At 36.1% G+C, this 15,996-nt stretch overlaps 1 protein-coding gene across 7 annotated transcripts in view; it reads right to left on the bottom strand.

Moving 5' to 3' along the window:
• NTNG1 (netrin G1) overlaps positions 1-15,996 on the bottom strand; it is a 170,147-nt gene that overhangs the window by 43,000 nt on the left and 111,151 nt on the right. For all 7 annotated transcript variants that reach the window (XM_061465183.1, XM_061465178.1, XM_061465177.1 and 4 more), the window contains exon 5: positions 8,544-8,570. In XM_061465183.1, the coding sequence (XP_061321167.1) occupies positions 8,544-8,570 (27 nt within the window). The remainder of the gene's footprint in view (positions 1-8,543; positions 8,571-15,996) is intronic.

Consider the following 15,996-nt stretch of genomic DNA (forward strand, 5'->3'; position numbering starts at 1 on the left):
AGATCCACCAATTCACACACATAGGAAGTGCAAACACAGTAGTCTGAATGTACAACAAAATGTATCTAAAAGCTGTACTTAGTGATTTGGCATGATAACGGTAGCCCACTGAAAGACTAATTCCATACACGTGAGATATGGACTTCCTCCTCCTTCTCCTGCTGTAACACTGGTTATGTTAAAAAGTTTCAAGTACACACAGACAATTACTCACACAGTGAATTCACTGTTAAAATTTTGGTCAAATTAGGATCAATTAGACTTGACTTAAATATTTTAAAGGGGTTGGACATTAGAGAAGGCATATAAAAATCAGTAGGTATAAAAGGAAAAACAGTATTGATCACATTGTCCTGCTTTCCCCTGAGCCTTTTTCTCTTTTAGCCATTGTGCAACATCAGGGTTGTTGCCGAAAACCTGTTGTAAATACCGTGTGAACTCTACTACAAAAAATCACATGCATAATTATCTATTATTACCATAATTACCAGAAGTAAAAGAAATAGTGTCAAACATTATAATGCCTTAGAACTAACCCTCTGGAATATTCTGTCATTTAATAAACTGTAGGTCCTATATATGAAATTGGATTTTTTACATAATCTGATTCATATATTAATATAATCATATATTCATATATAATATAATCATTACTATTTAATATATAATCTTATTCTGATGACTTCCCCAATTAATCTCTTGTCCAAATAAAGTAATTCCTTGTACGACAGAAAAATCAGAGTTGTATATTTCTTAGTAATCCTATAAATGCTATAGATCGGTGCTCGTTTTAGCAAACTTACTTAAAATTGAGGTTGTGACTTACTAAAAATCATTAAAAATTCCCTGACATGTTAAATTTGATCATATTGAGCTGAGTTTTTAATGGGCACCCAAAACAAGAAAAAGCATTTTTATAATGCCTAAAGATTACCAATTGAGTATTATTACTAGTGATTTTTGCTAGCTATTAGTGATAGTTATAACCATCTTAAAGGGACTTGTGGTGGTCATTTGTCTCCTCCCTTTGTGCATAACAGGATCAACTTTGAAGTTAGATGAGGTTGTTCAGGGTCATACCCAGCTGAGACCAGCTGCTGTCTTCAGTGTTTCTGGGCTGCTTGGTAATGTGGTTAATGCTCCCAGAGACTTATGGCATCTATTGTGGGCCTCTTTTTTAAATCTTTGGTAAAGACATAGTTTTTTCTTATATCCTTATTCATGGAATGTATTATCATCATTATAATAAGAGTTATAAACAAGACTACAGGAAGTTTCATGAGAAAGACCTTCCTTCTTATCTTTGTAAATTTTTTGTTTGTTTGTTTGTTTTTAATGGAGATTAATTTAAATGCTTTATCTTAAAAGTTACATAGGAGGTCCAAGTCAAAGAATATTGCCTATCATTCCCACAAGTATATTGGAGCAGATGAGTCATCCTTTGAACAGGCCCTGGGAAGATTCATTTACCAGCTAGTTATTCTTTTATAGCAACTTGTGAAAATATTTCTAGTCCTCAGTGATTACCTCTAAGGGTTTTATTTATAGAGACTAGATAAAGATTTTAAAGCTTTTCCAGAACAGTTCTACGTCTGGACACTGTATTCTGTAATTAAAGTAATTATTTACCTGAATAATTAAGGAATTTTGGTGTAGGTGTTCTCTAAGATATGCTAAGATGTAGTGTAATATATTCTGGGCAAACAAGGCTACAGAAATGTGAAGAAGAGTTTCTAAAATTATGTTCTAGTGTTATTTAAAAGCGAAGCTACTGTAGACACCTTTTAAGTGTAGAGGTGTGTGAGCTATATGACTGAGCAGAAAATCAGATATGACATTTTACATTTGCATTGTAAATGCATGCATTTTTAGTTACTATTGTTGCAAAGCCGATTATACTCAGAAAGTAACTACTGAAAAAAAAAAAAAATCTTACTTTGATGAAGTATGGAGAAACTGATTGCATTATATTTATTAAATGCATGACAATTTTAAATTATTTTTTTTTTCTCTCCTCCCAATCCTTTTTTTGGATATACAGTGTCAGAATTACCTCTGATATTGAACAAAGGAAGTCTGTCTCAAATGTTCATTGGAACTGCAGTCTGCACCATGGGCTACATCATGGTTTCAAACTGGGGATTTAATGCAAATGAATGGGTAGTTTCAGCCTGGTTCCAACAAGACAGCTGCACATGAAAAAAACCTGTCATGATGTTGGCAGAAATTAATCAGCACTTTGTTGGTTTCTCACTCCAACCAAGTACTGAACTGCAGTAAAATTAAAATGTATTTCCACTGAGAGGGGCTATTCTTCCTCAGGGATGAAGAACGCAGGTGATGGAGCACATGAAGAATACATTGCTGCCTGGGCATCTGTGCTCTATGGCAGATTAGTGTATTTTCATCTCCTAAACTGTTTCTCCTGACCCAGTCCACAAACAGGGCATTTGCTAAAAATTACTAATAATGAATCAGTAAGTCTTAAATAATGCTCTCTTGAAGGGCAGACAGGGAGTGCTTGTGTTGGCAACTATCATTACTTATTTAATTTATAATAACAACAAGGAACCCTAAATGAGAGACTCCAATGATGTTTTTTAACCTTCCTCCACCTTCTGTTTAAAACACAAAAAACATTACAAAAATTGTCAATGTAAGCTTAATGATTATAGTAGAAATCCATGATTCTAGTAATAGAAAACTGGACTTTCCACTGCCTATTGTAAACCAAGAGTAGTTGAGAGTAAATATCTATTCTAAAATATGGATGTCTGCTAAGCACAATGGAATTATGACAGTGGTTTTAGGTTTTAATATTAGAGAAAAAAAAATTAGGAAGAATTAAAAATAATGCTCTCTGAAATCAATGTCAGATTAAGTAACTGCTGGAATAATCGAGCATGTTTTTATTGGATCATACTCCATCACTTCTTGCAAACATCACACTATCATTATTACAGCATTTCTATATCTTTAGGTCCATTTCAATGGAAATCATGATAACCTATCTCACAGAAAAGTTGCCTTTCAGCACTTTTGTAACACTACAAAATCTAACTCATCAAAAGAGATGAAATGCTGAAAAGTTTGTTGTTTTTTTTTTTTAAATCATCCCTTTATTTTTTTTTTAGTTACAAAGAAAGTATTTGGCCAAGGTTAGGCAATCTTTTTTGGAGCAATGTAGGAAGTTTCATACCTGTTCCTTTGAAGAAAGGAGAATTCTGCATAAATGTGAAGATGTGGTTGTTTTATGGCAGCTCCTCAGCCATAACAGCTTTTATAACTGTTGGAAGAATTTAAATGCAATTAGTCCTTTACGTGTCCACTTGTCTTAGAGGAAAAGAAAGTGATCTTTTTAGAGGCTTAAAAATAAATAGATAAATAAAATGATCCAGCTCTGGAAGCTTTTAGATATCAGAAAAAAAAAAAAAAAATTCCACGGATTTTGACAAATGTGTTGGCTAATTCTCAGACTAATGCGGTATGAGAGATAATTCTTCAATTTCAAGTATTTTCACTAAAATAGTTGCATAAGTGCACAATAAATTCTAATATTTTGGAAGGAAATATTTAGGTACTTTCTCAGGGCAAAAAAAGTAAATTATTCTGTTGATAGTTTGTAAGTGTTTTTTCTTTCTACTTTGATTGGTTGCTTTTTCCTACAAATATGCTGAAATTGGCTGCTTGACGAGGACTACTGTACAGTAATTCTCAACTGATGAAGAACAGTAAATCAAGAGCCTTTTTAAAGAATCAGGATGCTGATTTGGAAACCTTATTCTTCCCTTATACTCTATGAAATAAACTGACTACATATCTGAGGGACAGAAAGAAAAACAAGAGAGGGAAAAATATAGCAGTGCTTTTTTTCCCAGCTATTTCTCTCCAACCTTGATAATTAGATTTTTAAGTATCTTTGTGAATCGTATCTGCTCTCTATAAACTTTCTTGAGTAACTGCAGCTAAACTTGCATATTGGAAGTGCAATGTGTTCTGCATGGGTACCGTGGTATATATGGAAATGTTGCTATCTCATTTTCTCTAGTGTGCTATCACTTGATTGTTTATTACTGGTTAAAACAAAGGTAACTGTTAACTAAGTAATTTCACATATATTACAGCAAATCATAAAAGTGTTGAAAAGACTATTTGATCGATACACTGTTTTTAACTAAACCAAGATGGTGAAGGTAAACTAGGATGAAGAATGAGAAACAATACTCAACTTCCAGTGACCTTGTCTACTAGACTGGTGAGAATGGCTCTTCTTATCTGTTCAAATTGGTGGATCTGGCAAAACAAAAAGTGAAACAAAGGCTCCCCCAAATGCCACCCCAAGAACCTGCCAGTGCTCCCTGGAACAGTGCTGGTAGTTTTTGACCCTACACTAGAAATCACTTGGCAAAGAGACAGTTTCTGTTCAGGGCTGGGGATCGGCATAGGCACTCTGCTTGCTGAACTTCAAGGGTGAAATTCTAGTTATACAGAAGAAAACTGGCTTTGTTGTGACTCCTACCTGGTAAATAAACTATTCATAAAGTCTTTTATTTGGAGTGATAAATTTCTTTCAGATCTAGCGTTCAAATGTATGCATTACATCACATAGGCTACCAGTAGTTTCTTCTAGCCCAATAATGTTTTAATATAATGGAAAATCTAATTGTTAAAGTGAAAAATTCCTAGTCCTTCAAAGTATTTAAATAAAAGAGGGGAAATAAATACTGTTACTGGTTGGTATTATAATCAGTGACTTAGATAAGGTGATCACCATAGATTATGAGCCTGATTAACAGTATTATTTATTAAAAATTCAAATTTAGAAAAAAATGAATTAAAATGAGAACATTTTGCTATTATGTCCAAAATAATATATATAGTCTGAAGACAATATTTAAATGTTTTAAGGAGTTAAATATCTTAATGGTCTCTCAACAGCACAGCTCTCTTTGTAAAACTTGACCTCAGATAATAATAGAAAAATAACATACAGCCTAGTTATGCATGTTTATATCCTGCTGGCATATGTGAGTGTTGTGTATAAACTGTAGTCCAGACCTTGGCACTGTAATGGCTTTGATCCCATGACTGTAAATTTAATGAGACAACTTCTCAGCTACTGCAAGGGGGCAAAATTAGGTCCAAAAAAGAGGGGGAAAAAAAAATCCACTTGCATTTGCTCTCACAATCTTTTAAGATATATATTTACCACATTAAAATTTCATAACAAGTACATAAAACAAATAAAGCTACACTCATCCTGACATTATTTTAATTCCAGAAAAATACCTACTAGATCTCTCAAGGTTAAGAAAACAATCAAGGAGTGCCCATTCAGTATTTTTTTTTTTTTTACTTTTGCGTCTTGCACTTATTATCATAAAAAAAAGGTTCTCTTAATTTGAAATTGGCTATAAAGAAGAACAAAACCATACAGAACAAAGCAGAATATACCATTTAATGATCATGACTGCATCTTGCACTTGGGTGCAGGGTCTGTCTCTAAACTCTGACTCATCTGCCACCAGCAGGCATTAAGGTGATAATCACCCACACAGAGTTATTTGCACATCATGTCTATCCTATCCTGTATCTAATTATAACCCTTTATAACAAACTGTTTAGCATAATTAGTGGAGTTATGCTTTACAGGGAAAAAGACAGAAGTTATAGTTTAGAAGAGGCAACTTTTTGAAGGCATACATGTACAGATTAGTAACTTTCGTATTTGGTCACAATAATGGACATTTTGATGCATTGGTCTATGTAAAATCATACAATCATTATTTTAGCAAGTAAAATAATGTAGTTTTCAGGATATTTACATACTGTATGTAAGCATTGATTAAAATTATGACATGGTTTTGGGACTCATTAATTGTTAAAACTTTCACCAGTATTTTTCCAGACATGGCTGAAAAATGTTGAAAGGGCCAGCACTGGGATCAAGAATGCTGGAAATGATCAGAGAATCTACTTTTCAACTGATAGACAACAGCAGGTACAAATGACCTTAATGGGAAAGCTCTGATTTTTTTTTCTACTAGATGATCAGAAAGGATGTTTACTTAATGACCACTGTTACTTTGTTTAAATTTTAATAAAGAGCTGCTTTAATACAAGATCCTTTGAGACAGGAATCTCGAAAAGGAATGGAGAATGATACATATATGTGCACATAGGTAAATCTATTTTATTTTTCTTTCTTGCTTTCATTGCAGTTTTAAAAGTGTTGAGTAAATGTTACTTGCAGAGGAATCTTCATATGCTGGCAGTGTTGCCTTCATAACCCCATGCCCCAACCCCATCCTCATTATATACTAGGAAGAGCTTGGAGCACACAAAAGCCAATACCCCCTCCTCCCATTAGTGTTTGCTGCCAGGCAAAATAAACCCCAAACTATATTTCCTGAGAGTAGCTCCCCGTCCCCATATGGGGAAAAATTCTACTGATACGAACACAAACATTGTATTAGCATAGACAAAAGAAGAAATCATGCAGATTCATTAAAGCAGCCACAAGTAATTAATCTTGTTTGTTTTTATGTGTTAATTGTACTTCTGTTAAATTCTCTTAGAGACCAGTATAAATTTATGGGTTCTATCCTTGCTTTACATTCATTTTGCTATTTCTGTCTTATAGGAAAGATGTTCAGAACATTGAGCAAGTAGAGCTATTTTCCCCCTGAGCTATTTTGGAAAAAAAACATGAGAATACCAAGCAGAATATCAGTATTTACTTGTGCTCATCAGGAAGAGATGCTCATACTTCATCCTTTCCAGGTAGGCAAAGAAATCTGTTGAATTCTACCACGTATTATTCCAAGACATTTACAGTCGATTAAAAAGAAAGCATATATTTCCTATGGAATGTTAAATAGACTTTTTCTCCATTTGTAATAGACAAACTGTACTAATCACCCCAGTGTAAAATACGAAGAGGTCAACAATGCATCCTTTCAGGTCACCGTTGTTTAAAATGTATTGAGTTTCCCTATTAAGTTTTCAAAGGCCAACATCTGCTGATGCTCAGAAATGGTAGATGTGGTGACAAAGGCTGTATGGAGCGTGAAGTGAAAACACGACCATATAGTTCATGCAACACAGTACTAAGAAAGTATAGCACAATAAAACTCCAAAGAGCTATTTTCCCATTCATCCAATTTCTGTTATTAATGGCAGGAATATTCCTGAGAACAGTGACATAAATGTCTTCTCTTTCATTTAGTTTATTATTGTCATTAATAATAATAATTTATAAACACAAGGTTTTGAAAATAGCATATCACAATGCATTTGTAGTCATGCAAATACCAAAGACAACACTACAGCAGGGAAATTACATTATTAAGATGGAAGGCTTTCATTTGCACATTATTGTCATTGATGCTGTTTCGCTATTTAAAGCTGCAAAACAGATGCCATGGCATTCAGCTGTTAACACTGCTCTCTTTTGTAAGGAGGCTAGTTTTGGTGCCATTGAACTTGCTGTCTAGAGCTTAACAAATCAGCACCATTCATGAGCTCAAGTAAACCGAGCTGATTTATAAATTCACAGACCTGACCCTGCATCATAAGAAGTGAGACAATTTTATCCAAATTAACAGAAGCTTTTCAGTTTGGTATCAGGTCTGGCAAATTGCATTTTACTTCTGTGATATTTTTATCATTGTGATATCCCCATATCACGCCAGTTGTGTCTAAAGCCTCTGCAGAGCTGAGGCTGCAGGGAATATTCTTTCAGTTAGCCACAGCAGGATCCATTTTTACCTCCCTGCTTTATTTGTAATTAACTAACGTGGTATGACTGTGTGCACTTCTCTGTTATGGAACTCATCTGAGACTCGCAGCTGAGTTATTGTGTACTTAGTCCTTTCAAGTGTTTTATTTACTTAATCATCTCTTTCACCGATATAGTAGTTCTTTAGGTAATGGTGTTACGGTTTTGTTGTAGCTTAAGTATCATATTTTGGTGCTTTAATTGCATATAAGAGAGCGGATTTTGGTGAAGGAACACAATTCTGTTTATTTTGTGGAGTAAAGCCCAATTTAAAGGCTGCTTGCAGTAATGCAAAGATTCCATCAGATACACTGTATTTGGTAAGCTACTTCATAAAAATGAAAACTCTTCCATATTCTCTTTGAATTTACACACACATGCGTGAAAATTAACAGTCTTGTACTTCTCTGTTATTAGCAAACACTTTTTTTTCCTCCCCCACCCCGAGAAGTTGCTCAACAAATATTTTCTGTGGAATGCTGTTTTAATTTTCTGCATAACTTAGTTTTATAGCACTTGGTTTCCACCTGCTGATCAGAACTGATCAGAAAATTCGTGGTTGAAGGCAGATGTGTTATCTGGAGTGATGGTCTCTCTGACCACGTAATACAGTTACATGTCAATACAACAAAGGCCAATACATAGCATCTGCACCATAGAGCCCATTTTCAGAGAAACATTATCTACAACAGAAAGGGATGTTGGGAAATTAGATCCAAGAAGCTGAATGACAATGCAAAACAAGACTGGTTTTATTACTTACTACCAATACTGGAAATACTGGGTATACCTGTAGAGAAAGAAAACACAAAAAAAGTATAGTTAGAAATTTACTGCAGTTGGCTAAGCTATTGCATCTAAGATTCTAAACCAAATTTTCTCCTCATTTTCAGAATGTTCTGTCAATACATAGTTAAACCCAACTAACTGCTAAAATGTACCCAGCTCTTTACAAATGCAGTCTTTAGATTTTTCAGTATGAGGCTGCAGAGACCACTAAAATGCATTGACAGATGGGTATTTCTGGGACCTACACCAGCTCCCTGAACTTCATGAATTTGTTCAGAACAGTTTTATATTTCAACTAACCAGCCATTAGGTTTAATGCTCTAGATAAAAATATCAGTCATGCATGTGTTACGCAGATCTAGGAGAAGAATTTAACCAAGGGATAGATGCACTGCTAACTGCTTTGGCCAGCTGCTTAAAATCAGTTGATACCTTCTGTTGCATTAACTGTATATAGCTGTTTCTTCCACTTTTACCTGACAGTTATCTAAATTAAGCTATGGAAAAGTAATGTAATAGAACAAAACAATCTAATGCATTAGGTTGGCAATATTGGCTAAGCCACTCAATGATTTTTAAAAGCTTTGTATTTGTTTATTCTCTCCCCTTCATTTCGATTCCTAAGCTGAATTAATACAAGGAAACTATTGCAGAGGCAGGTGAGATTTACCAGAAAAGGTGGGGCTGCTGAGGAGTAAAACTCTGCTGGATTAGGAATGTGGGATCTCATGTTGCATGATGCAGTCCCAACATGTAGCTTGTTGTCAGATCTGCCCTGAAAGGTGTGTAGCACAAAAATATGGAACTGAAATCTCTCCTGAAAAGCCATTTTCTGTAGATTAAATGGCATTGCTAATGGCACTATTACTAGTCTCTTGGGTTGCAGTTACAAATTGCAGATCAGTATTTAAATCCTGGGTATTTGCATTCTCTCAGTTAAATACAGTCTCTCTTTTGTAAGTTTTATTGACTTTTGACGGCATGCATTTTACTGCAGAAATCTGTCTGTTTCTCCATTAAACATCTGCTGTACTTCTTTCAACATCTATCTTGAAGTTCTGTCTTACTCAGAGATGGCATGGACCTCATTCTGCAATTAAGCAAACTAGAGTGAAGGGATGTCTTGGGGATAAATGATATTCACTGTAAGCAAGGTTGTGAAGTCAAGTTAGGAACATTTGTGACTTGTGGTATGGCCAAGACAATGTCTAAGTAATTGCATTTTCAGAATGACTACAATAAATAGATCTTTTGTGCTTCACCGTATCAGTTCTGAGGCTCATGTCAGAACTGCAGCTCTCTGATTTCATATTCTGCGGAACCTGTGGTTGGGCAGATCACTGGGCACCGCACTGGAGAAAGCACTTGCTGCTAACTGAGCCCTGCACTCAGATGTTGCTTTCAATTCTAATTATTTCTAATTCTGCTGAGATTAACATGTATTTTAAAAAATATTAGAATCATGAGGTATTAAAAGCTAAATAAGGATATACTTAGAACAATGCTATTATAATTTCAAAAGTGTTTTTTATTTTCAGTTGGGATGATGTAAGAGAATTCTATCCCTTTGTCTTAAATGTCAAAAAGGCAATCAATTTTCAAATATTTTTCCCTGAAGTTTTAATAGCAGCTTCTTTACATTTTTGCAAGTCATTGTAGAAGTTTTAAATTAGCAGGATTCACTTTCCTTTATACACTGATGGAACCAGCACAAATATTAGAGAAAATACAGATACTGTGTTCTCGCACTCATGCTTCCACTGTGAAATGCTATTTGTATTTCCTTTGGGTATGCTCCCCCGCCACAAACCTCCTTCTCTCCTACACACACATACAAATATCCTTCCCCTTCTCTCCTGAGCAGATTGTAGCAAAGGGAGAGGTTTTCCTGAAAGTCTGCTCTCCTCATTTTACTGTATTTAAAATTTTTCAATGAATTCATAGTGATAAATAATTCCTGGGCAGAGAATAATGAAAACAAGATGCCTGTTAGCCTGAAGGGCTCTGTATTAACCTTGCAAAGTCGTCTTTCAGGTTCTCTACAAAAAGCTCTTTTGCTATTTCTGCACAGAGTTTCTGGGTTGGTCTGACATTCTGTAATCAGCTTGATTTCTGTAATACCAGGTATCCCTGTGTATGATCATGGGCCTTGATGGTACACTATTTTATTTCCTTTCTGCTGGAGTGAGAACAGCACTTAGGAGTTTGTCTGGAAAAGAGCTGGTTATGTAGGGCCATGAAGCAGGATCCATTAATACTGTGTGAAAACCACACATATGATGGAAAATTATTCTTAGTACAAGTGTTTTTGTGAGATCTGGAGCTACATATTGAGGCTAGCTCTTGAATTCAGCTAGGCTGTATTTGGTGCAAGTCCTTAGGTAAGGAGGCACAGGAGGTGTGATTCTGTTAGCGTGGAGGCACGTGGGGTCTGACCACACAGCCCCCAGCGGCAGTGCCAGTGGGGACACCCAACAGGCTGCTGGGAATCATCCCACCACTGCCAGCATTTTGGATGGAAACTGGTACGTTATATGTGATACGGATTGTTTCCAGTAAACCTGGTATTGAAATCTCTTGAGTATTTTGCAGCAGTGAAATTATGTGAGCAGGTTATAGAGAGAGATGAAGAATCAGGCCCATTACCTCCCTTGATGCACAACTCTATTCCTCTAGACATAAAGAGTAAATAAACCCAAGTGATTGCATTTATGTCTATTCAGTTGTTAAACCAAAGCAGTGTTCAGTCTGAATTATCTTCCAGTTGAAATCACTGGGATGGTTATTAATGGTAATAGTTTTACAGTAAGAAAACAGCAAATGAAGTCTGCAAAGAAAGTTCAGGGGTAGCTACTGCCCCCGAAATGGCAAACATTGCAGAAGAAAGTCTCTAATACTATTTATTAATTTTTATTTGACCTGAGGGTAGTGGTTTGGTATATTACATGTTCACTGCAAGTGCATCTAAATATACATGTGTTAACTTGAGAGAAAAAAAATCTGGTGTTTTCATTTCATATGATCTTCTGCATCTGCCTTGTAATTTTCTCATTTCCCCTTTTACCAGAAAGGGGTTGTTTTAGCTTTTAGCTATTAGCTACCATGTAGCTGACTATTGAGAATGGAGAAAAAAGCAAATCAGATGCTAGCAAAGAAAGCAAGTTTTTTATTTCTTCTATTGCTTGTGTCAGTGTTAAATCCATGAAACAAAGAAAAAGCATTTAGCTTTTTGTGAGAAGAACCACACTGCCACTTCCAGTCTCACTTCCAGAGCAGCTGCGGTCCCCCTGACCACCATCCTCAGTGCTTGTGTGTGCTTCCTGTCAGAAGTGCATTTAATGCAGCCAGGCTACATCTCTTCCTGGGGAGGGACTACACGTGGGATGAAAGAATTATTCTGTCAGCTTGGTCTTGGGTACCATATTTCCCACAGACTTTTCTATCTCTTCTCCATCACAAGCTGAATGTGAACCCATTGTACAACAGGGATCTGGGGACAGCTTCCTGCTGCTATCAGAACACTATACCCACCCAGCTCGTAACTCACATTCAGGGAAGGAGTGTCACCAAGAGCTCAGTTGAATTATCCAGGTGAGGTGAATGCAGCACAGAGACTGAGAATTAGGTATCTCTTCCTATGAAGACATGCCAGGATATGATGATAAATTATGCAGTGCAAGTTTGGATTCATATTAATTGCTGATCAGAGCTGTGTGAGATCTTTTCTGACAAAAGAGACATCCTTATAATTGCACTCTATACCACACATTTTAACTCTTAATCAGGAACAAAATGTAGAGCTTTCCAAGGCAAAGAGTCAGAGCAGGGCTGTTAATGTCACCTCTGATCTTTTGCTAGAATAGCTGTGCTGCATCATGACAGCACTCCCTGTATTGTCTTTTTTCCCTTTGCAGCTCCTCCACTGAGGCATGATTGCAGTATCAGATCCTCAGCAGCAATTCCCAAAGTTTTGAATTCTCTAGTCATTTAAAGCCCTGAGAAGCTGGAGGAACCTAGCATCTTGTAATCCCTTAAAAGGAGTGATTGTTATGATCATAGGAATAAACTTTCATTTATTGTCTAACCTGTATTCAGCCAAAGGACCAGACACAGTGGAAGACACAGCTCTTAGGAAATTTCACTTGTATTTCATTGCAACAGCCCTGGAACTCCTGCTTTTGTTAATTTAGCAGCTGCTTGCTCTGTAAAGATTGAAAAGTTTTCAATTTTTAGAGGAAGACCTGCTTAGATGAAGCCTGTTATCCTTTACCTCTGCCTTCCTATGCAATATTGCCACAAATAATGGGACAGAGAAAATATTTAGTTACTGGTTTATTGGGTAACACCTTTAAAAACGTGGATGACTTTTAATGACTCCAAACCAGTATTGAATACTCTTTGTTGAGGAAACTACCACTGAGACCAAAGTATTTTTTCAAGTAATCCTAATTTATTGAGAGAATATTGGATATTAAAAACTTCAAAATCCCAAACCAGACCATTTTTGGAACTTTGAGTATCCTAGAACAGACATTTTGCCTTCCCACACTGCTGCTTAAGGCTTAGAACCCTCTTTAATTGCTTCTCTTCACTGTATACAGCAAAAATAGAGTTGTTTGAAACCAGTGATGGATGGCAGTAATTAATTTCCCAGCAACAGATGCCACCATACCCAGCCCAAACAACCAGCTCAGCAGGGGTCACACAAGCAGGTAGAATGCTGCAGAAAGATTTTTCAAGTTCTTTTGAAAAAAAAACCCACCAAAAATGGCACATTATTTGTAGCATGTTGGCTTTTAGATATGTATTTGCAATGTTTTGTTGGCCACTCCACAGGATACCAAGTTGGAGAGAAGTTATTTTATCATTTGCAGGTGTCTCTGACACTTCTGCCTTCCTGAATCTCTTGATACATTATAGTTTTGCCCTCACCACCAAGTCTCCTAGCCTGACATAGCTTTTGTGTAACATCTCCCTGTGGCTTTACATCCTCTATAAGCTTCATGAGCCCCAGACTAATGTGCAATATAAAATAGGAACAATAACAAGCTTTGCTGTTTTGTAACATTGCATTCATATCTTTCTTTATGAAAGTTCAAAAATCTTCAAGGATCAAAAATTTACATTTTATGTGTCCCATTTCTTCAAATTGAAATCATGTGGGATCACCTCCTCTGCCTCAGTCCTGAAGTAGGTACTGCAAAGCTCCTTCCAGTTTTTAGGGAGGACACCTGGAAAACGGGACACTATATACTTTATGAGTCTGCTTTGATGGGACAGCAGAACGTGTGATCTTTTCAGTTACAGGGATCCTTACTACTTGGATTTCTGAACAGAAAGCCTGTCCATCCCACAACCTCTTTACCAATTTAATTTACACAGGTCCTTCAAGATGGCTTTTTGTTAGCAAATATTCATGGGGGAAACTACAAACATGGATGAGGGCAATCAGTGCAATACTTCAAGTGCCATACTTTTTTTGTCAGAAGCTGTTTACGTGGCAGGTATGTTGCAGTGATGCCTTGTAAGTCTTTTCCCATCCAGGGAGGATTAAGGCTGTGTGGCTAAGACAAAGACTCTACTTTCAGATGTGGGGGGCGGAGATGCGCAGGGGGACACGACCCCCTGCAGGAGAAATTCAGTGAACTGATTGGGACTATCTGCCTAACTGTTGACTGAAAAGAACTACCAATGTTCCCTGTGTCCTGCTCAATTCTTTGTGTTGCGTTGAACTATGAATTAGAAAAGCCATGTAACAGCTAGGAGGAGGTTTTCACTGAGTGTCAAGCAGTTCTCATACAGGTTATTGGTTGTAGAGGGACAAACAAAAAGCTAGCAGGCTTTGATGGATGGAAGCCCAGCACAGTCTTAGACAACTCTGTCTGATGGAGAAAAGAACATAAGTGTCAAAGATGATCTAAACAACAGGAGGAAGAAAAGGGCTAGTGCTTTCAGACACATATGACTGCTGAGGAGAAAAGCTGTCTTGTAATACCAAGTATAGAGAAATTCAATAAGTTCACTTTGAGTGTCAAAACATATTGCAGAAAAAAACTATCCATGGAATGTGGCAGCACAAGGGAAGAAATGTCATCACAAAATAGTCAATAAGATAGAGTGGAAATATAAAATAAACGCTATGCAGTAGACAAATGTGGATATATTTTTAGTACCAGTAAACAACAGAGTACTAGGTGTCTTTCACAAGCAAAGCAAAGCAAAAATGTTTTGTGTTCTCCTGAAAAACTCAGGAGAGTTGACTTAAAATGAGAAGGATACAAAAACCAGTTTTATATCAAGGTTTAGGCTGCGCTTGAAGTATAATCTAGAATGGTATTTCATGATCTGTAGCTTGAAATGGTGTAATAAAGTCTTATAGGCCAAAAAAAAAAAAGGTAGAAGCAGAACAATGGAAACAACGTAAGTTCCAGTTGGGAAAGATAAACCAACCAAACCTCCAAAAACCTTCCAAGTGTTTCATTTATACAACTATTTTTAGCTATATCTTTTTTAAGCACACTCATATATAAAAAAAACCCCAAACTTCAAATCCCTTTAAAATTTAAATATTTTGGTCTCCTGTGGAAAAGACAGACTGAAAATTGGATGAAAGAAGAGTATCAAAGGGACACTATATTATACAAAACATCCCCAGGGAATTAAGTAATATACCAAGGGAAATTTAGGGTCAAAACAGAGAAGCCAATTCTATCAACAAGTTCCAGCAGCTATTTACAGAATTCACTCCTGACTAGGGAGAGTATAATGCTGCATTGCTAACCACACGGTAGAGATGGTGACGTAAACACAGCAGGGTAAGTGAAATTACATTGGATGTGTAGAGTTTATATAATAATGCAAAAATTCATATTCTCCAACATATGCAGCACTAGATCAGGAAATGACAAAAGAAATGAAGCTTTTACATACCATAAATGACTGCTGCTGCTAGCAAGCAATCAGACAGCCCACAAGAAGAGAACCTAATTTAGTTCTGACTAGTATGTAGGACCTGATTCAAGAAGTAGTTAGTAGAGAACTACTTCTGGACTGAAAGTCAACATAGTTGTCCAGAAGGAACAGGATGAAAAAATCCACTGTAGTAATATTTACCTTTCAGAGAATGAGCAGATAAAAATGACTTAGTTAAAAGAAAAAAAGAATAGTTAAAAAGATTTAATGGCAACAGCATGGAGGCAGACAAAATGTATGAAAGAGTGAGAATCATAACATATAACCCATCTTTTTTTTTTTTTAAATTATAAAAATCAACTATCTTATGAACAACAATAACAAAACACCAACCAACCAACAGAAAAAAACTAAATCAAAAAAAAGAAAAAAACCCCAGTCATACAAAACCAACGCCCAATCCAAAACACCAGAATGAAGATTTTGGAAAGTGTTAAGTCATCTCAGTATCTCAG

Source organism: Pezoporus flaviventris, unplaced genomic scaffold (genome assembly GCF_033815535.1).
Source record: "Pezoporus flaviventris isolate CSIRO_AGI_PZ_B2104156 unplaced genomic scaffold, CSIRO_AGI_Pfla_v1 ptg000040l, whole genome shotgun sequence".
NCBI lineage: Eukaryota > Metazoa > Chordata > Aves > Psittaciformes > Psittacidae > Pezoporus > Pezoporus flaviventris.